Raw genomic sequence first — 26,119 nt, forward strand, 5'->3', positions numbered from 1 at the left:
CAAATAGAACTAAGTTCGGTTAATTTTGCTGTTTTTATGATGGATATGCATTTGTGTTTTTATGTTTGTAATATAAAGGAAATATCTCTAAGAATTTCATTACATTCATAGACACGGAGGTTAATCTCGAGAAGACACCGATAATTTGCGAAAGAAAAGACCAGTTTTCAAGCCAACGTATTGAAACAGCGAATTTCAATGTTTGCAGTAGCACACTACTGTGTCACTTTATGATTTTACAGGAAGCCTGAGAAGGAAATAACTTAGTGGAAATCCTTGCGCAGCACACTACTGCGTCGCTGAATGAGGGTACGAGAAGACTTACGACGGCAACAACTTCGCGAAGTACTCGCTGTTTCAAAATGATTAAGAAATAGAGCAAATTAGCTCAAAAAACGATGCTAACAAAGTAATTTCTGGCTCTGCAGTCAATGGTTTAAGACTGAATCGCACAATTAGCGTTTTTTGTTTCTTTTAAAGCGTTATAGATATATGCAAAACCAGGTATTACATTGTGCTCGCGTATCGATCTGAATGAAACTTTTGTGATTATGATAAACACATTTTGCTGTTGTTAAACAGCGGGTTGTTTTTATAGCAAACTCTGCAGGATACTGTTGGTTAATTATTTCTAAATATACTTTTAGCACTTTTTAACGAACAATTAAGAAACTGAGATATGATGCTGCAGATTCCAGTCTGAATATCTGTAGCATAAAGAGTTCAAAATTCTAGAAAATTTATATAAATAAACAATATTTCTGAAAATACTAGAGTGTATAATTTATTCGATTTAAAAGCTAACATGACGATGAGTCAACTCACACTTACCAGAATACATTCTTCTTTTCCAGTTAGAAAATTTTTAAGGATATCTGTTTTATACACGTATTTTAGGTTTATCTGATAACTACAATGATTTTTTATTTGATAGTAACTAGGCTAACTCTCTTACATTTTTCGCAGAAATACAAGGATTTTAAAATTTTCAAATAAAAATTAACTTCCAATTTAAAAAAATTAATATTAAATATTAATGTTGCATTTATAAGAAATATTAAATTTAAAATGCGTTCATTGAAAATTCTTGTGATTTCTTTCGCTTTTAATTATAAATAAAGAGAACAATTCCTTTTTACAATCTCTTGTTCATTTTACAACAAATCCTTCCCGTGAAAATGTTGAACATAAAAATACTTTTATTAAATGGCCTGGATCTGACGTGGCTACAACGATTTTTTTCAAGAACAAATTACATCACAAGAGGAAAATTAGCTTTTTGACACATTAATTAATTTTTTTTTCGCATAGGTATTGATTTTTTAATTTTTAATTTCCATTTTATACGATGGAAAATCTTTTTTTCCGAGGGGGGGAGGAAAGATGGTAAATCTTAGGAAGAAATGTGACGCGTAGCATTTTATTAATAGCTCGGTGCGTGAGTTAAGCCTAAAAGATTTTTAAGCAGGTTACGCAGTAGCGTTCTTTTTCGCTAACCTATTTCTGAAGCTTGTTCATTACGTTAGGGAAGATGAAGACGAAGAAGGTGTGGGGAAAAAGCGTTTACCATTCTCGACAGGGCTGTGGAAACTCAATTTTCGTTGATTCTTATTTCCGTTTCATGTTGAAGAAAAAGCAAACTTCGTAGTGCAAGAAAATAATTTTATTTCATACTCATTTCAGAACAGTACAAGTTAACAAGGTTAAATACATTGTAACAGGTTTAGAGGATGTTCTTACACGCCTCGTTAAGCAGAAAAATATGAGTATGATGCAAAAGCTGACTAAAATGAAGAGCTTACGTTGCGGTTATTAGGATTTCTTCCTTACCACACACATAAATAAATCCATCATCATTAACTTCATTGATAATATTAGTGAATGAAATATAGAAAAGTGAAAAACCTCATAAGCAAGAAAAATAATTTAGGGCCTTTTTAGGAAAATTTTAACTTATGTAAACGTTAATTTGAACATTATATGTCCACACAGCAACATTTATACATAAACTCAGGAAAACAGATGCTTCAAAAGTGATCATTGCAAAGTTGGAAGAAATCTTTTGTTTTGGAAGTGAATGATAAACTGTTTTTTGTTCTGTAACAAGTTTGTTGACGTATCCCTTGCGACACTGAAATGAATTATCAAGTCACTTCACTTTAAATTTACTTCTCTTATGTCGCTTATTATTGGTTTCTTAGAAAATTTAACAGTTTATCCTTTAACTTCAACTGCCAGTATGGAGTGCCTGTTGTTACTGGCTAGCATGGGAATTTGTACCTTGTACGTCATTTGTTTGCTGCTGGTTTCTGGTTTCAAGATTCCAAACTGATGCCGCAAGGAATTGCTACCGATTTGAGGGTCTTTACCTCGCATATATTTCTTTGGTAGCATTTAAATGCAATAACTGACCATTCTCTTAGAGACCGATCCGATAATGATCAGAGGAATGAGCAAAAGTGCTACATGACGCAGATAAATTTCGGAATATCTTTTAGAATTTTTTTTTGTTTAATTTTAATCTAACACTGAATTTAATATAATGCTGTTATAAAAAATTATAAAAAGTAAATTTTAAAAAAATCTGTGCAGTAAGTTTTTGCAATACTTCGGAAAATTCTTGTTTCATTTTACACCAAACTGAGATTAGTATTTAAATTTGTTTTAAGTATACGAGTATTATTAATTATGTGTTACGTTTCAAAAAAAATATGGTACTGTTCTGTTATCGAGACCGGATTCAAAAGTGTATGTATGTATGCACGTGTATATATATATGTATGTATGTGCGTATGAGCATACATATGTGTTTGTATACACACATACATACATACGTACATATACACATGCATACATGAACGCATACATCCATACATCCATGCATATATTTCTGAATACGGTCCTAATAACAGAAGAGTAATAAAAATATTTACATAGAGTTTTAAAAACAGGTATGTAAAAGGACTGGCACTTAATAATTAAAAGTTGAAAATATTCCAGTACTCATTTTATTTTATTTTAAAAAATTCTTTTTTTTTTTCTTTCTTTTGAAAAGTAAGTAAAGTTTAGAATTTTAATTAATGCTCTAAAAAATAATATTTCAGTCTATTGCGACAATAATTATTATCAGTTGACAATTACCTCTAGTATCATCATAATTAATTACACATAGCTGGAAAAGATAAAATCGGTAAGCGTGCAATCGGTTGCAAGCTGTATGAAACCTATCGCAAATTTTAATTAAAAATTTCTGGTAAACTCAAATCTTTTTACATGTCTTAACGTAAGAATATAAAAGAAAAAAAAAAAAAAAACAGCGGTTTTCAAGCAGCGTGGTATAGAAGGCAAATTTTAAAAATGAGAGAAGAAACTATTTTTTCCCTCGTTAATCTATTTGCGAATGAATGAAGTCTCATATCGCATGCATATCGAAAAGAAAATTATGAAACTTTTCCAGTAATGAGAATAATACTATTAATTATGGGTTCCTATCGCTGGCATGTCCTGCGATGGATGTAGTTAACATATGTCCAACCACGGGAATCAGGACTGCCGTTGCTACGCTGCCACCACATTTAAAGCTATTCAGAAGAATAGCTGAAGATGTGTATTCAAAATAGCTGAAGAATCAGAAGACTAGCAAAGATGTGTAACTGAAGGATTCGAAAAAGTTCTTTCATTACTTGCAAGGTTTTGTTATTGTTTTAACAATTAAAATCTTTTAGTGTATTCCTTCTTTTTTATTATCTGCGTTTAGAAAATGTAAATAAAGAGGATATAAAAAGATAATAAAACTTGTAGGGTTTATATTTATTTTAACTAACATTGATTTTAAGTTTAAGCTATCTTTCCTGTCAAGCCTTTATTTTCCCCTGGAATTGCCAATGCCAGAGTATGTAAATTTTAGTAGAACGCGCAGAGTACTCAAATTTTCAGCAGAAGTATTTTGAGTTAAATAGAAGGGAAACGAGTTTGTAGGTGTGCTTTCTTGATTCACGAGCGTGAAGGTTGCTAGGTAGAAATTTAAGAACCGCGCGTTTCGGCCTGTGTGCCTACTTCGGTAGTTAGTTGAATCTTTCAACTTCTTATTCAGAAAGTTTGCTGAAATCTCAGCTGTATCTTAGAACGCGGTTAGGCTAGTCACGTTTATAGAGCCTCGTAGGTATTTAGGTTATTTATTCATCCTTGTTATTTATTCATCCTGTTATATATTTTTACTTGTACTTTTCGATTTTTAGTTAACCGCCGGGTCGGCGTAGTTTGTGAGCGTCAAGTGAACGGATCTGCAACTTCTAAAGTGGAATAAAAAGGGAGTTAAACCCTTCTTAAGAGTTTGTGTAATTTCCAGTTCATAGCAGTCACTACTACTATTGCGGGCAAGTTGGGGCCACGCAACACCGCAAACTAATTAGGACCATCGTTGGCATTTTGTATGAAGCTTAGCTAGACGGGGTGTGACCTACCTTATTGATAAATAGACTGACTGGAAATGCGCATGCGTATTTGCGCTTACGGTCATGATCCCCATCAAAAGACAGCACTTTGATATTATTCTTGGGGATTACTTCAGAAATAATAATGAACGAAAAATACATTCACAATATTCGATGAACTTTAATAAGTCCTTAATGTCTTCAACTTCAGTTTTTTTTTAACAGTACATCTAACACTCACAGTCTGTAGCAATGAAAAACCTGCTAGCAACAGCATCTAACCTATGATTGATACATTGTGTTACATCAAAATAGCTGACAAATAGCAATAAATATTCCGTTAAACACATGTAAAAAATGCAAGATATTTTCGAAGAACACAAGTGTCTGTGGTTTCTCAGCATTTACAAGACATACGCCAATGATGACACGGAAGGACACCAGGTGTTTTAGAAAGTCATAAACCAGAAACAAGATAGATTTAAAAAGTCTGTAATTTAGAGCACACCTTTTTCCCTCAATAAACTGGCCTTTAGGCCATCCAGGTGAAATGAAAGTAGGACAAGTAATTTTTTACTGTAAGTTTTTTTCCCCTCTAAGAAAAAGACATTTGAAAGTTTAATACTTAGTTTGTTGACTCCGGATAAAATTATATTTTCCTTTGAATCACTGTTGTAATGTACATTTCTTTATACCGAAAGCCTTCTCAAGTAACTGCTTGCAGTGATTTAACCTTTTGAGCTTTATGCAAGAACAACAATAAAAACTGTACCGACCCATTTCTTATCATCTTCTAACAATATCTTTTACGTTCTGAGAAGCATATTTTTGTGATTATTTTTAATGATATTTTTTTCTATTTGCTGCAGTAAATAAATAAAGCTAAAATTTGATTTACATATTCTAGTTACCTCTTAAAAGTCACCGGAGCCACAAAAGTTATTTTTGTAATTATTTCTCACGTTTTTTTTTATTTTATTTATTTATTTATTTGTTACAGCAACTAAATATGGCTAAAATTTCATTTAAATACCCTAGTCATATCTTAAAAGTTATACACCAGGCCCGCAAAAGTAATTTTTTGTAATTATTTTTGACGGTTTCTTTTTCTATTTGCTACAGTAAAAAATAAAGATTTGATCTCCCGCAAAAGTAATTTTTTGCAATTATTTTTAACTACTATTTTTCCCCTATTTTCTAAATACGCCTAAAATTTGATTTAAATATCACGGTTACATCTTAAAAGTTATATACCAGGCCGCAAAAGTAATATTTTGTAAATATTTTAACGATTTTTCTTTCCTTTTTGCTACAGTAACTAAATACGGTTAAAATTTGATTTAAATAGCCTAGTTTACATCTTAAAAGTTATGCACCACGCCTGATAAAATCCTTACCCAGCCTATATACATCTAATTACAGAACTGTTTTAAATGACGCAAAAATTTGGCATTTGTAAATTTAAAGAAATCAGTTTCATAAAAATTATGAAATCTAAGAGAACAAAAGGCATGAAAGGAAGAAACGTTGAGGAAATTAGAACAAGCTCAGAATCAGTATATTTTTCTTAATTTTTAATATATTACTAGTACAATCAATCAGTATTATTTATAAAAGGTTGCTGTTAAAAAAATTCTGAATTCTGCATTTATGTCTCCCTCTTCCCTGAAACAGTAACATGAACATTTAGCTATCGCGTGAAAAAAGTAGAAATGAGAGTTGTATTTATAATTTTACACATAAAATGTTTACAGAAACAGATTGAATCACAAAAAAGAAATGACGGCTTTTTAGTTCAAACATTTCGAATAGCTCTTTATTTAATACTGAATTCAGAATAAGTGTCGGCAATATTTCCAGACAGATTAATTTCATTTCTGGCCAATTCTCCAAAAGAATTTTTTTTTTCCTCTTAAGAAACGTTAAAAAATAGAGAAAGAATCCATCAGACATTAAAAAAAAATGATATTAAAAGTTTCGCATTTTTTAACTTGAAGTATCATGAGAAGATACTTTTAATAATGATATCCAAAATGTTTCTTGGAATCAACTGCCTCCATTCACTGAACCGCTAAAATTAAAATAGCACTATTTCTCAAACTTAATTTCGCAGGAAATAAATAGAGAGTTGTTCGAAAGATATCCTACATAAAAACACTTTGTGAAGGCTATGCAAATTTTTTAAAAATTTATGAAAAACTAGACAGTAAGATTGATTTCAAAAAGGTAAACTTTATTAACGTTTTCCAAATAGGTATTCCAAGATTCTGAAATTAAAAGGGAAAACATATTCCTGCACACTTGGATACTTAAAATATAAATATTAACCTTAGCGCATATTATACTTAAAGTATAAATATGCGCTAAGGTTTAGGACACTACCAACATTTAAAAAAGAACTTAAAACTGGATAAAATAAACGGACTTAGGCCCAGGCCAAAGAGCATAGTTGAGCTATTTAATCCGCGATTAAATGTGCTCACACAAAAATACTACTATTAATCGTAATTGCAATAATTTTATTCAGGGTGATTCAGAATTCACCATCAATATTTGGTGCAAGGTAGGGAATAGGAAAAGGAGATTTCACATAGGAAAGTATGGGCACAAACGAACGCATGGTCATGTAGAGGGCGCTATGTGTATACATAAGCACTTCCATACATAAGCACAGCTGTTTGACGTGTGCAGCCAGTCGTCATTCGACTAAGTGACTCTGCAGAAGTAACATGAACCGGTATACGTGGAATGAACTTGCAGTTATGCATGTAAATTCCAGGCATATTCCAGAAGGTCCGGTTGTCCGTGCAACGCCGTTGTGAGTCATGCATTCTAGCACATGGTCAGCAGTTCGAGCACCTCTTGTAAGTCTGTAAAACCGATGCAAAGAAATGTTACATGTAAGGTAATAAATATTCTTTTCCTTACTATTTCCTTTTTATGTGCTGTTTCCATCATTGCATTGGGGTCATTTTGCCCTACTACATAGCACATGCGCCCATGCATTCCTATGTGAAATCTCCTTCTTTTCCTGTTCCCTACTTCCCTACCAAATATTGATGATGAATTCTGAATCACCCTGTATAAGACTTATTTCAAGAACTGAAAATTATTATAAAATTTTCTTACTCACTGAAAATATTGAAAAATTCTACTTTTGATCTTTAAATAACGTATAGCCTATTAAAACCGAATCAAACATTCATGCAGCTAACATCCTGTGAAAACTATTTATGGCTTTCATACTTTGAACATAGCTTTCCTTCGTTTATTCTGTAAAGCACATGCGGACACTTTTGTCTCAGAATTTCCTAAAAGCATAATAATTTGACTCAATATAGGTTACCACTACAGCTTTTCACCTCAAGATTCGCTGATTATATACCTCAAGGGAGGCGCGAATCATTGATGTCACTTATATATTCTTTTTCCTCCATGTCACCATCACAGCATACAAACTTTCAGTTACAAAAAAGGGTACACAGTCATAATTAGGCAAAAGACAAATATTTTAATTTACCTTTAAATATTTGAATGTGGAATACACATTGAAGATTATTTCTAGATTGCTCAACATTTTATAATAAACATATACGACTTTGCAATACCCAAGAGAAGAATATACAGTCTCAAAAAGTAACAATTTCATGAAAAACGCTACCCTTCGCATGTAATGATCCCGTAGTGTAGTCCAGTCGCACGATCTTCGCATATCATGCACACCATTGGCTGGCCATCGTCGTCCTTCGCCATGCTGTCCCTGGACGTCGAGGCAACGCAGAGGTTGAGAGCCTGTGTGTCTGGAGAAACAGAAGACGAAGAAGCAGAGGTCTGGGTCTCGCTGGACTGTGGCCAGGCTTGAATGGAAGACTCCTCATCCGTGCTCTCCAGGCTGGATCTGGAACATGTCGGCCGATTGGAAGGAAACGTGGACTGCGGCTGGCGATAGAGGGATAGTACGTTTTGTGCTAGCTGTTGAGAAATTGCATGCAAGATGGTTATAGACAAGGAATCACAGCAAACTGAACAAAGAAATAAATTTTACTGCAGAATGTTTCCTTAGGTTGTCTTTCGAAAGAATCAACTCTATTTCTCCTCATTCTAGATAGAAATTGAAATTTTTGCATCCAAATGCCCTCGAGATATGTGAAATATGTGGTGGTAATACTCATGAAAAAGAGATGATTCATTGCGATTAGAAGTCTTTCAAGAAAGTGAATGAAATTTTATCCTATGTCAAAAAAGACTGATGATTGTCTATGATTAGCGGAGTTTCAACGGGTCTGTAGTCACTTCGTCCAATTGGCTGGATTCCTCTCGAAATTTATTTTGCAGCTACTTGAAACGCGCTTACAAAAATAAGCCTCTTTCGTCAGGAAACTTGAACAGCAATACTAATGAAGCAATTAGGATTATTCATAAGGAAACAGCGATTGGTAGTACGAAACATCACGTTAGTGCGGAAAAGTTTTAGTATATTTTGAAATTAATGCTTCACAGGGGCGTAGCTAGAGGGGGGGGCAAGGGGGCATCTGTCCCCGGGCGCAGAATCCAAGGGGCGCCAAACTGATGTACACATTTTAGAATTAAATCCTTGGCAAGCAGTAGGGGGCGCGAAATCTTCAGTTGTCCCTGGGCGCTGAAAACCCTAGCTACGACACTGATGCTTCATTTCTGTCTGCTGCAGTATACTGTAATCCGCATGCCCCGTTTCCAGAATCAAATTTAGACGATAAGGTCCTAAGCTATTTGAAATATGGGGCCCTTTATAAGTCTGTTATACTATATTTTAATACGATATTTATACTATATTTAAATTTTGGGGGGCCCCAAGAAAGTGCAGGGGCCCTAAGCTATAGCTTGTGTAGCTTATACATAAATTCTGCACTGCCCGTTTCAGTACAATTTACTGCAAATTAAAACTGATTCTTTGGAAGGACAATCTACTGAAACATCCTGTATAATTACGGTACAAACTATTTTACAATCAGCACATGCTTAAATTTTCTGTACAATATTTATCGCTGACGACTAAAGATTTCGTAATTTCTGTGGCCAGAAAATGCGCTAGTCAAATATAAAAGAGTGTTTTCTCTCAAAATACTACTATTTTACACAAAAATCTACAGTAACCGGATATTTGAACCTCCAACTAAAATAAAATATGGTACAAAAATTACAAGCTAAAATAAAAATACGGTACAGAAAACATGTACGAGTTACCAAACCTACATACAAAATAAAAAATGCTTGACTGCACTTTACAAAACACGGTTTCCCATGCACTACATGATGCACTTGAATACCAATTGTCTTCGCAAGTTAATAATTTTAAAAAAATCCATCAAGATTAGCTGAAATTCATGCAAGTCTCAAAACTTACGGCGCGGTATATGTACCGCTGGCTCTTAGTATGCATCATAGCTGGAAATGATCGACGCAATCCTAGCATTAAAGGATGTATAATTGTCAACTGTACCACAAGATGTAATAAGATAGATATTAACACACAAAAAAACAGTGAATACGTTATAAATGCAAATAAATAGGTCAAAACAAAATTATTAATATCAAAAACTCAAATTCAGAATATTCCATATGCATAAATAATTACCTCAAACTGTGGCGATGTAGCGGTTGGCGAGGGAGTGGGCGTACATTTCGGCGATGGCGTCCGCTTTGAGGAGGATGACGTGATGGTGGAAGAGGGCGGCATTCGGCTTCTTCCAGAGATGGATGGGCTTCTTGTCCACACCATGGTCTTTCCGCCCATAAGCAGTGGTGGCGGCTCTTCTTCTTCCGTTTCGGGAGGCCCGAAGTGCCGGTGATAGGCAAGAGTGTTGGAAGGAGGCCACAACTGAGGACTCAGGTGAGGCAAGACATCGCGTCCCTCATGATTGCCCCCTCCATCGAAGACACTATTCTGTCGCTCTAGCTGGGGCATGGCAGTAGCTTCACTGTCCTCCAGGGCACACTGGCTGCCACGTTCCAAGGGAGGAGGAGGCTCAGACTGAGTTTCGGTCTTGTCTTCCCGGCTGCCCGTCATCTCTGAACCCAATTCTGCACAAGAACAGTCAAATTGGTTAGGAGGGCCAAACTAATCAGAAAGATCCTAGTCAATGAAAGGTTAGGATCCATTAGATTAATTCATTACGTTCAAGAAATTATCAGCGATGCAAATTTGAAAGCGGACAATGTTTCCAGCAAAAACCGTCTATGGTCCATTCATTTGTTTGTAACACGAAACAATATGGTCAAAATTTTCGAAACATATGTTGTTTCAAATTAAAGCTATTACGTCAATTTTTGTTGAAAACGCTGTCCAGTTCCAAATTTATTTCACCAAACGTGCCTTTTCTAATCATTTTAACCTGATCAATAACGTAAAAATGTTTAATTTTATTATAGGTTTCGTACGGAAACTTTGTGCAAATCGTGGGCGTTGGACATTTCCTCGTTAAGCTAAATAAATCCAGTTTTTGTAAATCTAGCTAGGAAGAATCATATTTCATTGAACATTTTGACCTGCTTTATAAAAATCATAGATGCGCAAGATCAGACTGTACCAAGCTCATTAAAATTTTTGATTAAATATGAAAATGTTTTCCAACTGTTGGTCATGGAAAGGCACTGTTTCCTGTTTTAATTTTACAGCAGAAAATTTACTTTTACTGCTTAACAATGCGATCTTGTTCAGAATGCTAAATGAAAATGATTAAGTTTCAGGCAAGGAGATACCATCCACAGTAATGGAATGTGAAATTTTATAAACTCTGGAAAGGGTATAAAGTCTGGCGCAGAAGGAATCATATATATATTTTTAAATGCTTTAAAATTATATGAGATGATTTAAATGTAGTTAATTATCTTTAGAACAATCACACGATGAAAGATTTTGGGGAAAAAACAATGAACCTTCATTAAGAATTTTACTCATTAAAACCAGGAACTATTAGGCTTTTCACAGCAGTAAACATGAAAATTAACTGTACGTTTGCCTGCATTAGATCCATCGGATCTTCTAGGCGTCCGTAAGACGTTTTAACTATGTATACTACGAAAGTATGCATGGGAAAAAGGATCATTCCTTCTTACATTCTTCCCTGGTCTGCAGTGGCGTAGCTAGGGTGGGGCAAGGGGGGACATTTGTCCCCGAGCGCAGCATCCAGAGGGGCGCCAAATTGATGATACGAAATTTTTTAATGGAATGTTTTCTCATTTGGCACACAGAAAGGGACGCAAATTCTTCAGTTGTTTCCGGGCGCTGGAATCGTAGCTACGCCACTGCTGGTCTGTAACACCTTTCGAAATGACTTTTGAGTCATCATGGACAACGAGTAATGTTCCTCCATTAATGAAACATACAAAGGAGTTTAATTAGAGCAAGCTTTCATATGAATATGTTGAATATACTCTTCGCAATTGCTATCTCATTACCAAGTTAGTTACAGAGGTATGAGTCCTGTTTGTTCCACAAGCCCAAAGGAACTCCGCTGTGTGCCTTAAAATGTTACATGGCCCGTCAGAAAACTGTATACATATTTTAACGGATAGTATCTGCGTACTCATTTCGAAGTTGAATTGAATTAACTTTAAAGTATGTAGAAAGGCATTTACTCAACGCATTTGTGGGTACTCTCATGACTGTAATATGTGAGGTAAAACGTATGACAGGGAGTTAAAATGGCTTCAGGAGACCTTGAAGGATGCTCTGTAACGAAGGGAATTGGTTATACTGGAGGTCCTTTGTCAAGAAATTAACGGCATGTGCAGCAGTTCCTGCGGACAGATTTGGTCAAAGTTTTTCACACATCCGCTTGCCGTTGCGCTAGACGTCTGGCCACTACGCTAATGGCTGCACTTTCAGCATTCTAAGTAACTGTTCAGATGTAGCAGCAGGAAGATCGTATTAAACCCTAACCTCCTGTTGTTGTTGCTGCAAATAATCTCGTTTGTCTGAAATCAGAGAGAGCCCAAGAAATTCGGCATGACAAGGAGTCAAGGTTGCGAGGCAAGAAGTCAAGACTGCGAGGCAAGGAGTCAAGACTGCGAGGCAAGGAGTCAAGACTGCGCTTGTCGTTGGCAAGAACATTGGGCACCATACGGGTGACCGCTCAGGTTCGCTCCCAATTTTGAAGGAGAGCATATGGGCAGGACAGGTCCAAGGGTCTCCGATACCTCTTCCTCTACCAATAACCTCTCGAGAGGGCTTCCGGCTCGCCGTATATTTTAAGTGCCCCCACGCTGCAAAGATACGATACATCTACAAACATCCAAGCTTTCTCGGGAATTGGAACCAGGACCCTAGGTACGGCAGTCGGAGTCACTAACCACTATCCTGGTTGGGGGGGCGGCACCGAACATGTATATGTCTATTATTAACCTATAATTAAAGTCGGTACTGGCACACAATAAAGCATTTTTTTCGTAAATGTATGCATACATTTTTTGACGGACCTTTTGTATTTCCTGACATCTTTTATATAAAAAAGTGAATATATTTTTATCAGACGTAACATTAAACTCTAAACGAAGCTTTTGACATACTTTTGTTTCGCTGAAGAGCTCACGGCGCATTGGGGGGAAGGCTAACGCTCAGTGAATTTAGACACCCCTATTTAAAGCCATCATCACGTTTTTAGAAAAACTGCTTCTAACATAACTTTTGGCAGTGCAGGAATGCTGAACTTAAGTAAAACTGGGAGTTTCCTCAGTTGTGACCTTAAAACTTAAGACTGATGGAGGCAGACGAGCTTGAGTTCATGAGATCTTAACCTTGACCTACACCGTCTACTGCTGCCATCCTATACATCCATGCTATAGGTGCAGTCGATTTTGCTGCTGTTATGCAAACTATGGAATGCTTGTATTTGGATCACTTTGTGTCATCAACTTTGAAGCTTTCAAAAAAAAAAGAAGGAAAAAAAAAAAAAAAGAGCGAACCACCCAATTTCTTTCGTTTCCTCCAACTTAAAAGTTTGAGCCCCTTGTTTAAGCTTTGATTTTTAGCCAAAAGGGGACGTTAGTCTCCATTCGAATATTAATCTCGAAATGGCATTTTGCGTCGATACATTTAAATGCATTGTATCACTTTCCAAATTATTGCCATCAACTATTATCGCTCTGTTATTATATTGAAAGAAACTAAATAATGAAGAATCTGCATAAATGTGTGTATGTTTCTCGCAATGTAAAAAAAAAAAAAAAAAAAAACCAATACCTACAGCCATCGGATTTTGAATAACGTAGCTCTACACCCAAGCATGGGTACCTGGAAACAAACTCGAATTTCGAATTTGTTTTATTATCTATTTCACATTTTGTAAAACTGTAATGACTTTTTGATTAACAAATTCAACGATTTGAAAGCGAGCGGTGGCAACACAGTGCGGAATAAAACAAGGCTAATCTTTAGAATATGGTAACAGGTAGTTTGGCGACATTTTGGTAAGGCGAAAGGTTACTAGCTAGGACTTTAGCAATAATCTGAGAAGTACACAGTTCGAATCACAGATTATTTTGTTTCAGAGAAATGAGAGGTCATGAGACATGTCATGCGACATTTTCCGAAAAATTCCTATCGTGATTTTAGCTAATAACCACTTAGAAACAATTTCGCTGCTAAAGTGCAGAATCGCCCACTTATTTGTTTAGCGCTTTTTTACAAGAGTAAGAAGAATTGGATTTTTGTCAAATTTCTTTGACTTTTTAAGTGAAAAATAGGTCGACGTGTACATAGATAAAGTCAAGAGTGTGCGCAATGCCATTTTTGTGCAATTCTGGGATGTTTTTTTTAAGTGAAAATAGGTCGACGTGTACATGGATACCGTGTATGTGCGATTCTTAAAAACGCGGCGAGCAGTTTGAGATTCTGCACTTTCTCCCAATTTCGCACCTAACCTTTGTCATGATTAAGCACTTTTGTTCCATAAAAGTTCTAGTATAAGCGTAATTCGGCTAGCAGATTGTTGGAAAAAATGTTGAGTAAAAAAAAAAAAAAAAAAAAAAAAAAGACTTTACTTCGTGAAAACAAAATGGCGTCCAAAACAAAACTAGCAGGTTGCTGTACCAGGGTTGGTCACCAAAGTTTCGCCAAAAAATCGCCAAGTTACCATAATGTAAAGATTCACCTAAAACAATTTTATCTCCAGTGTGCAAGACTGGTGAACTATGAACTATTCGAGGGAGACCCAATCCGCCTTGTCCCAGCGGGACCATATGATTAAAAATGGGTCAACCCTACTTCAAACCAAAACGATGCCAACCAGAGACCCGTGGTTTCTCCTCTTATTAGCCGAGCAAAACAAAAGATTAATTCAAAAGCCAACTAAACCACACATTAAAACCGGGTCCCCAAAGCCCGACCCCCGAATACACAAGAAATTAGTATAAAGAAACCAAAAAGAACTTCAAAACATGCAATCAGCATTCCAACTCTCACTTACTCTAAAAATCATGCTGATAAAACACCACAAGAATCTGTATCGGACAGAGCTTAAATTATGCCTGAGCCTGCCGAAGCCCGGCCTCAGTACTTCTTAATTTTGGGGGTAAATTATAATTCTAGCTGGAGCGCACCGGAGCCCTAAATAAAGGCTCCGGAAAATTTTTGTTTTTTGTAATAAAATTATATTAAAAATCGATTCTACCTTCTGAATGAATGTTTTTCTTTCCTAGGGAAACACGCTCTTACCTTGGGAAACAAGCCCTTGAACAGAGGTCGAGATTTCTAAAAAACGAAAAGTCCCACCCAATATGTCAGACGCTTATTCTCCAGAAAGTACAATGACTTTATGACAGTAAATTCTTCCTTCAACACTAGTGTCTTTCAGCGGAAAAAAGCACCTACACATTTTTTGGAACTATGTAACCGAAGACGGGGGATGAAAATCCTCACTTGTAATTTTGTTCGCAGCTAACTCTCGGATTCGGTGAAAATTTGCTTTCCTGTCTCAATCCACTTGATAGCTAGGATTAGACAGACATTACATCGTAGTCAGAAAATGTCAGAATCTTCTCTTTTTGTTTTCCTTGGGAAACAAACCCTTGAACAGAGGTCTTGATTTCTAAAAAACGAAAAGCCCCTCCCAATATGTCAGACGCTTATTCTCCAGAAAGTACAATGACTTTATGACAGTGGGTAAATTCTTCCTTCAACACTAGTGTCTTTCAGCAGAAAAGAGCACCTACACATGTTTTGGAAAGATGTAACCGAAGACGAGGGATGAAAATTCTCACTTGTAACTTTGTTCGCAGCTAACTCTCGGATTCGGTGAAAATTTGCTTCCTTGTCTCATTCCACTTGATAGCTAGGATTAGACAGACATTAAATCGTAGTCAGAAAATATCAGAATCTTCTCTTTTTGTTTTCATACCTATACAACATGCTTAAGTTTTCTCTATACCCTGTTACTATTTATAGCATTCTCGCTATTCTCATTAGTGATGCTTTGGCCGTTTTACCGTTGTTCGTTGGTGTGCTAAAAAAGGGTAAAAGTTTACAATTGGGTACCCCTTGTTTTTTGGCGATTCTTTTTTGACGCCAAGATCGGCGCCAGGAAGGCACAATTTCAAGATGGCCGCTACACATAACCAACATAAGAAGTCAAAGAATTGCACAAACTCTGTGTCCATGTACACATCGATCTGTTTTCACTTAAAAAAACATCCTAGAATTGCACAAACTAGGCATTGCGCGCTGCCTTAAATTTGTCCATGTACACATTAATCTGTTTTCATTTAAATAAAATCAGAAAGCTAAAACAAAGTTAAAACTATCATGGTAACCAGAAGTGAGGTTTCATTGCCAAAATTTAAAAATAATTTTCGCTAATCCAAGGGGCATCCAATTCTACACTAGAGCCAAAAAAAAGAATAGTGTTTATTTCTATCATCCATCTCCCATCATATTCAAAGCTTAAATTCAACCAGTTGAGCTATTTCTTAGTTTTTGTGTTAAATTTTGATTAAAGCTGGGTCTTCAGATAAGTCAAGATTCAGTACTTTATTTTATTATTTACCGTTTATTTAATAACTTATTAAATTTTTATTTATGTCTTTACGCTTTATGAAATTTTAATTTTAGTTATTTAATTATTCTAATTATTAATTATTTTAATAATTATTTATTTAATTTTTTTCAATCATTCACGATTTTATTATATTAGTCATTTTATTTATTTATTTATTCCTGTTCCTCTTTAGTAATAGTTTTCCAAATTAAGCCCTGGTATCGGAAATTCTAAAGATACGCTGTTTTTAAACATTTTTGTGATTTTGCCGTTGAATCAAATTTTATGTGGCATAATCGCCAAGAACCTGATATTCAATAACTAAACACACAAAACATTAATAATAATTTGAAAAAAAAAGTTTTGTTAAGCCATCTTAGTAAGAAATTGATATGGTGAACTGAGAAAGACTGAAAAAAAAAAAAAAAAAAAAAAAAAAAACTGTATACCAAAAAATAATTAATAATTAAATTAAAAAATGCATACGCTGCATCGGGCATTATAAACGTATTCTGCTAGCAGATTTTAAAATTTTAGTAATTTTGCTGTTGAATTGTATATGGATGGCTAAGTGCGCGGAAAATAATGCTTAATAATAAAGCTAAAAAGACAAAAAAAAAAAAAAAAAAAAAAGAGCTCAGCGAGAATGTAAAAACCTTTAACAATCTCTTTTGGGTTACCATTAAAATTTGAAACATTCACACTTTTTTCCTAATTTTTACTTCCTTGTACGAAGTAAGAGTCGCGAAAAGTTTCAGGCTGCATATTTCAACGAAAATATCCATTTTGACCACTATCGAATGCAATTTAACGATGTTTTTACGCGATATCTGTACGTAAGGACAGAATAAAAGACTCGTTTTTCCTCCCCCCAAATATATATATATATATATAAAACTGCTTTAAAATTAATTCTGAAGAGAATTTTTCGCGGCGTCTGTATGTACGTACGTACGTATCTTTCATAACTCAAACACGAGTAGCTTCAGAACGTTGAAATTTTGTATATAGGACTGCTATAACGTGTAGATGTGCACCTCGTATTTTGGTTGCAATCGGCCGCACCAAACGTATATAAATATATTTATAAATATATCCACTCTGTTACCCGGCTCAGTGATCTCAGTTTCTTTACTCTTATATGTTTGTAAATTGTACATTTTTTGCTTTAAAAATGATTGAATGATGTTGTTTTTATCTTCCGGTTAAGGTTTTTATGACTTTAGTAAATCTGTATGCAATATTTTTAGAATTATCAACAATTTTAAAGTTGTTTAAGTGCCGCTAAGCCTTTTTTTTATGGTGGCCATTGCTTGTTTACATTTGAAACAGCAGACTAGTGGATTTGTTGCCAATCTATAGAAACTTAGCTTCGCAACAACAAAGATAACGCCTTCATTTATTATTGCCAATTAAATCATGCTTAATCCTTTCTGGAATTTTTTCCAGGAAATAAGTGTTTAAGATTTACTTCGTAATTTTGAATATAGATATTTTGAGTTTTTATGTATTTTTGCCTTCTCGCGAAGTGAGAACTGAGTTAACTGAATGAGAAATACTCAATCGTCTGTGAAAAACTGTTTTTTTTTGTTTTGTTTGCTTAATTTCTTTTATACATCTTTCTAGCTTTATTACAGTATTTGAATAGAACATGTAGCAACAATTAGATAATTCTATTCTTTAAATTATATAAATTTTGTGCATTATGAGTTATAATATGAACGAATATAATACTGTTAAGTGAATCTAGCACCAGAGTGTCGCTATGGTAAACAAATACTAGAGTGAATTTTAAAGAATGCATTTATTCTATTGTGGTTTATGCGCTGTCGGCGAAGTAGATTTAATTCAATCCAATAAGTTTAAATGAAATGCAAGAAAAAATGCATATAATTTAATATTCCGTACAAGGAAGTCATGTGGTGTACACATCAGATTTTTTTAATATATATTTGATTCCAGATGATACAAGTTTAACATTAATTGAAGACACTGGAAGTATCAAGTTACAGACTCAGATATAAGTTATTTAGCACTCAACGAACCTCGCTGGGGTGATTTCCAGGTACATATTTGCAAATATGACCAAGAGCTTTATTTACTTATTTTGAAGATTAGTAATTTAAATAATACTTCAATTAATATTTAGTTTATTTTTACATTTATGTTTATTATCATTATGCGAGCTAAATTCATTAGTTTATACTCCACAGAGAGGTTAGGCTGAATTTAAAAAAAAAAAAAAAAAGTTTTACATTTAGAAATAGAAAAAGCATAAAAAATGTTACAATACTTACCTTTTAACCTCTGTGGTTAAGCAACTCACTTTTAGTCACTAATAGTGCTATATATTGCTTACCTTTTACTTTCGAGTGTTAAAAAAAAAAAAAAAAAAAAAAAAAAGACTGCAGGATTTTTAAAATCAGTTAAAAAAAAGCAATCTTACATTACCCCTTTGATGGTTATGAGTGAGTTCAGTTCGCAATCGAATCGTGCTTCATAATGCGCGCAAACGAGTTCCGCTCGGGAGCAAGATTTTGACCGAAATGGTTAGTAACGAGCACTACTCGCGTAGTGAAATTTTTCCCCAATGCGCGCTGACGAGCTGACTTCGTTCGCCATTATTATTCTGCACTAATTGTGTTTTAAACGAATGCTACTCGAGAAATTTAGTTAGTTTTACTGTCTACAGATGGCAGGCAGTACGAGTTCCATGAATTTCTTTGCATAATGAAGGTGGATTTTTTTTTGACCTTGTTCATTTTATACGTATTTTGGCGCGGTTTTTAAGGTGTTTGTAGAGTAAAATGGCTCAAAAGCGAAAGTTAGATAGTTATGATGATGATTATGATTGTGATACAGAAAGCTTATCAAGTTTTGAATCTGATGAAGACTTTGTTCACAGTATTTCAAGCTCAGAAGACGATTCAAGCGATGAGGAAGATTTTTTGAGTGTTCGACAGTGGTGTATAACTGATTCAAGTTCTCACGCTCCTAGCCAATTTAGTTTTACTGGTGATGTAGGCATGAAAGCTTGCGTGACAAATATTTCTGAAATTCTCTATTAGAAAGAACCTACTAGACGATGTGTGGTATGTTGCAGCAAAAATGATGCTAATGGAAAAAGAATTCGCCGTGAAACACGTACGTATTGCAAAGACTGTAATGCCCCATTATGTGCAATTCCACGTTTTAAAGTAACACACAAAAAGATTTTTAGGTAATTACTGTATTTATACTGTGCTTCATAAAGTTTTACATTAGTTGTATTTATTTAGTCCTTTCAATTTAATATTTGTCTTATATTTATAATTAACTATTATTATTTATATAATTGGTTATAATCATTTATAATTTACTGTTTAATAATTATTTTAAAGTACGTAAAAACTGTTATTTATGTACTACAAATACTTTAAGAAATTTTTAAAACGCGCGAGGCGAGCTATCTACAGCATCGCCAGAGAAAGGTGACATTTTCGGAAGAACGGCGAGAGAAAACAGCTGCCACTTTCGACTACTGTTTACTCCTAATGCTGCGCGAATTAAGTAAACGAAAACTGCTCATTTCCATAACCGTCAAAGGGTTACAGTACATGGAGATCTAAAGATGTGCCTTTCAGTTGCAGAACTGAATTTTCTTGAAGCCTTTCACATTCATTAAAATTTATCTTCCCCAATTCGTGTCATAAATTACAATTCAGTTTTTTTCAACGCTTTCAAAATCCAAACTTTCGATACTAGCTTTTTTTGTGTTTCATTAACGCTTTCCTCGACAGATAACGGTATGTTCATTTCCACCTACTGATCCCATAATAAATATGGTTGTTACTCTTATCATCTTTATAAAACATTTTGCTCCTGACGAAGAGAGACCTATCATCATGAGAAGAGAGACTCGAAACAGATAGAGTTTATTCAAAATCTAGAATAATCTTGCTTCTTTTAGCTAATTTTAAATTCTATATATTGGCTTGTTTCTCCTTTTATAGGTTAAATACTTTTAAGTTAAGTAATAATGAATAATCTAGGATTAAAATTATTAATAATTATAAAAGTCACTTACATGTGCAGTTCGGTTGAAACGTTCTGAAATACTTGTGGCCATTTTAATTCTTGGAGAACCATTCTGAGAGTTACTGAAGTATTGGTGAACCTTAGACTTTCTTAAGAAATTATCTTTAAAATGAAGTGTTCTTTCTACAATAACAATAAGTTTATCAATAAACTATAAATTTACCAAAACTACACAACGTTTTAGCTGCGAAGCCAAAGGAAAGGCATTCTTCCACATAACTAGATACTTGCGAGTTACCTTACCTCGATTTTTACTTCCTTGTACGAAGTAAAAAGGAAGTATTGTAATCGCGAAAAGCTTCAGGCAGCATATTTCAACGAAAATGTCCACTTTGACCGCTTTCGAATGCAATTTAACGATGTTTTTGCGTGATATCTGTACGTAAGGAAAGAATAAAAGACTCTTTTCCTCCAAAAAAAAACTAAAAAACTGCTTTAAAATGAATTCTGAAGAGAATTTTTCGTGGCGTCTGTACGAACGTATGTACGTACATACGTATCTCGCATAACTCAAAAACGAGTAGCCTCAGAATGTTGAAATTTTGTATATAAGACTACTATAAAATATGTAAATGTGCACCTCGAATTTTGGTTTCAATCGGCCGCACCAAACGTATATAAATATATTTATAAATATATCCACTCTGTTACCCGGCTCAGTGATCTCAGTTTCTTTACTCTTATATGTTTGTAAATTGTACATGTTTTGCTTTAAAAATGATTGAATGATGTTGTTTTTATCTTCCGGTTAAGGATTTTATGCCTTTAGTAAATCTGTGTGCAATATGTTTAGAATTATCAGCAATTTTAAAGTTGTTTAATATCCGCTAAGCCTAATTTGATGGCGGCCATTGCTCTTGTTTACATTTGAAACAGATGAGTAGCGGATTTGTTGCCAATCTAGAGAAATTTAGCTTCGCAACAACAAAGATAACGCCTTCATTTATTATTTAAATCATGCTTAATCCTTTCTGGAATTTTTTCGAGGAAATAAGCGTTTGAGATTTACTTCGTAATTTTTAATACAGATACTTTGAGTTTTTATGTATTTTTGCCTTGTCGCGAAGTGAAAACTGAATTAATTGAATGAGAAATACTCAATCGTCTGTGAAAAACTGTTTCTTTTTTGTTTTGTTTGCTTAATTTCTTTTATACATAGTTCTAGCTTTATTATAGTATTTGAATAGAACATGTGGCAACGATTAGATAATTCTTTAAATGATATAAATTTTGTGCGTTCTGAGTTATAATATGAACGAAATATAATACTGTTAAGTAAACCTAGCGTCAGAGTTTCGCTATGATAAACAAATACTAGAGTGAATTTTAAAGAATGCATTTATTCTATTGTGGTTTATGCGCTGTCGGCGAAGTAGGATTAATTCAATTTAATAAGTTTAAATAAAATGCAAGAAAAAATGCGTATAATTTAATACTCCGTACAAGGAAGTCATGTGGTGTACACATCAGATTTAAAAAAAAATAAATGTCAGTAGTGTGCCTCGCTTTCAAGAGCAATATTTTTACATATCGTTAGCAACAAGCTTAAACCATGAATCTGAAAATTCGCAGTTTCCAGGCAAATGCATCCAAAGATTTGACGCGTTACGTTTGGTTTCGAAAAAAATTTAGTTATGGTTTTGTAAGGAACTGATTTGATTCTTACACATCCTTAGAATATAGCTCAGCATCTCCTACTCAAGAACACCAGTTCGATACTCACCAGATAGCATAGCTGATTTTTGAAGATTTCCTGCAGCCAAAAGTCTAATGGCAGCAGGAAACTACAGTGGCGCCCGAACTAAAAATATTATAGAACACAATACATGCTGTATAGGCTGACTGAGAATCACTGCCTCTCATCATCGCTTCATTAAAAGGAAGGAAGGTATGCAAAAATTAAAAGTTATCCCCCCCATGAACTCTTGTATCTTTCAGTACATCTAGCTACCATCTAAAAGGTCTCAGGTTCGATTCCCGGTGAAAGCACTATTGTGTTTTCAACTATCGAAAAACAACCTAGCAAATGCGTTTAAGTTAATGTAACAAAAAACGAAAATTCGTAACTCTGGTAGTGAAAATGATGTATTATATAGAAATGTATGTTGTTTATAAATAGCTCATTTTGTTACACGAACAAGTAGTGAAAGATCTTATGCTGTATGGACTGGCAAATCTTACAGGCCGTTCATCGAAAAGACAGACTGAAATAAATACTTGACTTATTTTCGTCAAAGCATGCTACTTTGATGATATTTTTCCTTAATTGGTGATTTTCTAGAAAATTATCCAAATAATTTTGCTTTTAATTGCTTTCACAAGAGAAAATGAACACTCTCCCATTCGAAAATACTCATTCATCAATCAATGCTTAGAATTTTACATTGCACTACTTATATCACTACTTAATTTATACATTTATGTCAGTGCAATCGTAAGCTCTATAATTTAAAATAGTAAATATGATGTCATCATCTCTTTTAAATTTTAATTTTAAGTCATGACATCATCCGTTTTAAATTTTAACAAGTATAATTTATAATGGCGAGAAATAAAATTACTTGGGGAAGAAATAAAACAAATTTGGCGAGAAATCGCCCAAACTCGCCATACCTGGCAATCATTTGGCGACATTGGGGTCCGGTCCATATATAATTGTTATTGATACTGTAATTGAATAACTGTAACGCCCTTATTTTACAATGCATTTTAAAAATGATATCATTTTAAATATTAAATATTTGTATAATTTTAAATGGCGAGAAATAAAATTACTTGGGGGAGAAATAAATCAAATTTGGCGAGAAATCGCCAAAACTCGCCATACTTGGCAATTATTTGGCGACATTGGGGTTTGGTCCATATATAATTGTTATTGGTACTGTAATTGAATAACTGTAACGCCCTTATTTCACAATACATTTTAAAAATGATATCATTTTAATATTAAATATTTGTAAAATGATATAATTTAAAATATCAGATATTTAAAAGGCGGTATAGAAAAAAAAAAAAAAAAAAGGAGAGAGAGAGAGAGAAAGAGAACTTAATTTTGAAACAAGCCCCCCCCCCCTCTTTTCCTTTTTAAGCAGTCTCTTCCCAAGAGTCAAACGCACGAAATACGCTTCATAAATTTTCCTTTCTTTTAATTTTCCCACACAACTGAATAACACAGAAAAATCCTTTTTAAAAAAATGGTTAAAATATTACACGTAAAACATTAATTAAATTGAACAACTGGGAAGATAAAAGGCACTAGAGGGGAGGAAGGGAAATGCAGTAAGATGTGTAGGACAAAAAACAAAAGAGGTTTGATGTAAAGAGAAATTACCAATTTCCGGCCGTTTCTCTATTGCTTGGTCGTTGTTTCCGTTTCCCACAGCTGTGGCTTTCTTGCGAGAGGGGGTGGGGGGATGCTGAGACATACTGGGGGTGTGATCGCCGCTGTTCATCCGGGGTCGCTTCAGCTTCAGGTGGTGAAACAAGGTCATCCTTACCTCACACCACCTCACCACTACAATCATGGCTCCTGCAACAAGAAAGAACACCATCAGAATTTAAATCTCTCTAATAAATTTGAAAAAAATGTTTTCAAATATTAGTAAGGGAAGCAGCACATTTTACAGGCGAGAAATAATGAAAATAACATTAGAAAATTTCAGTTAGTTTTAGTTAAGGGGACTCATACACCTTAAACCCCTTATGATCTTCGAATATGTGACTGTTGCAAGAATGGAGATAACTTATTTATTTTAAAAGCAATTACTTCCCACTTTTTACAGCTGACTACATAATATAGCTGCTTTTGAAAATAGTAACCAGAAAGTTTGTGTTGCCACAAATATTTTTGTAATTTAATCCTCTTTGTGACAAAATATTTCGCCATGTTTCCACCTTGCGCGCATGATATTTTAAAAATGGCTAATGGTACATACTTGAAATTGGATGGAATTCTTTATATGGGCACTACTTTCTAACTGAACCAACAATCTGATGAATATTTTAATATTGAAAAATTTTATAGACGAAAACATTAAAAATTTTGTTAATAAAATACATTTTGTAAACTCAACTCAAAATAAAATAAAAATTTAACATGAAATTTTTAGAATTTTAGGTTCACAGTAGTTTCCAAAAATTTATAAAAGCTATATATTAAATATGGAATTAAATTATGAAACAGAATGTTTTAAACTGTGCGCGCAAGTTGGAAACATGGCGAAAAATGTTGTCACAAAGCGGATTAAATTAGAAACGTATTTGTGGCAACACAAATTTTCTAATTACTATTTCAGAAAGCAGCTATATTATGTAGTCAGCTGTAAAAAGTTGGTAGTAATTGCTTTTAAAATAAATAAGTCATCCCAATTCTTGCAACAGTCACCTATTCGAATATCTTATGGGTTTTAAGGTGTATGAGCCCCCTTAAATTTCCTAAAAAATTTAGAAAAAAAATCGTTAAATTATGACAAAATTCTTAGCATTGGGAAGACGAAAACCAAACTCATTAACAAAGAATGATTTAAAATTTTAATATATCTAATAAGAAACATATTGCTAATAAGAAAAAAAAAAAATCTGTAAGGCTTCAGATTTTAAATTACTTCCAACAGGGCGTTTTTTTAACGTTTTGTATGTTACCTTTATTTATTAAATATCAAGTTCTTCGCACTTAAAACATAAAATTCACTTCAATATCAATGTCGCAAAATAATTTTAAAATGAGCCTATCTTTAGAATTTCCGATACACATTTCCGCGCGCTGGAGATAAAAAGGTTGTTTTTTCCCGTAGAATGTTGCCATTGCTCGCTGTTAAATCCTTGAGTTTGTTAATCAAAAATTCGTTAAAGTTTTACAAAATATGAAATCAATAATAAAACAAATTCCAAATTTCAAATTTGGGCTTACACATGCCCATATTCGCAGGAGGATTACATCATTCAAAATTCGATGGCTCTATGTACCCTTGTTTTATCACAATGCGAGAAATATACATACATTTATGCTCATTTTTCATTTTTCATTTCTTCGAATATAATGCAATACTCTCACATTGGGTGGCAACACTTTGAAAAGTGAAACGGAGATTTATAGTGATTCAACGCAAAACGAAAACAATAGTTCTTCAGGGACAAAGCCCCTTTAGACTAATAAAAATGACGAGTTACATAACCTACAGAAGCGAATCTTACAGTTTAGAGAGGAAAACCAATAACATTATTATTAACATAAACAAGTATTAACTTTAAATTCTTTAAAGTAATTAATTATGATTAAGCTATAATTAAAATTATTAATAATTATGAAAGTCACTTAGAAGTGCAGTTTGGTAAAAACGTTCTGGAATACTTGTGGCCATTTTTGTTCTCGGAGAATTATTCTTCAGGTCATAGTTACTGAAGTAATGGTGAACATTATACTTTCTTAAGAAATTGTCTTCCAAATGCAGAATTATTTATTATGACTGAAACTGGCATTTCTTTTTTAAATGCGTCCAAATCCTCCAAATACACATTCGGTAATAGAATGTTTTTTATAAACTTTATTGTAATAAATGCATCACAATATTTAATTATCTATACTCGAATTAAATATTC

The 26,119-nt window shown here is 33.9% G+C and overlaps 1 protein-coding gene across 7 annotated transcripts in view; it reads right to left on the reverse strand.

Annotated features, from left to right (window-relative positions):
* Window positions 1–26,119, reverse strand: part of LOC118187135 (hormone receptor 4-like) — a 310,713-nt gene that overhangs the window by 22,331 nt on the left and 262,263 nt on the right. For 6 of the 7 annotated variants that reach the window (XM_085824437.1, XM_085824440.1, XM_035357336.2 and 3 more), the window contains exons 2-4: window positions 23,853–24,050; window positions 10,048–10,493; window positions 8,095–8,405 (exon numbers count right to left, since the gene is read on the reverse strand). In XM_085824437.1, the coding sequence (XP_085680563.1) occupies window positions 8,095–8,405; window positions 10,048–10,493; window positions 23,853–24,045 (950 nt within the window). In that variant the 5' untranslated portion in view covers window positions 24,046–24,050. Of the gene's footprint in view, window positions 1–8,094; window positions 8,406–10,047; window positions 10,546–23,852; window positions 24,051–26,119 lie in introns of those variants that run through there. The other variant, XM_085824441.1, reaches the window with a different exon arrangement.

The sequence above is a fragment of the Stegodyphus dumicola genome, chromosome 9 (genome assembly GCF_044657685.1).
Source record: "Stegodyphus dumicola isolate Sdum_Otavi_A_Nest chromosome 9, ASM4465768v1".
NCBI lineage: Eukaryota > Metazoa > Arthropoda > Arachnida > Araneae > Eresidae > Stegodyphus > Stegodyphus dumicola.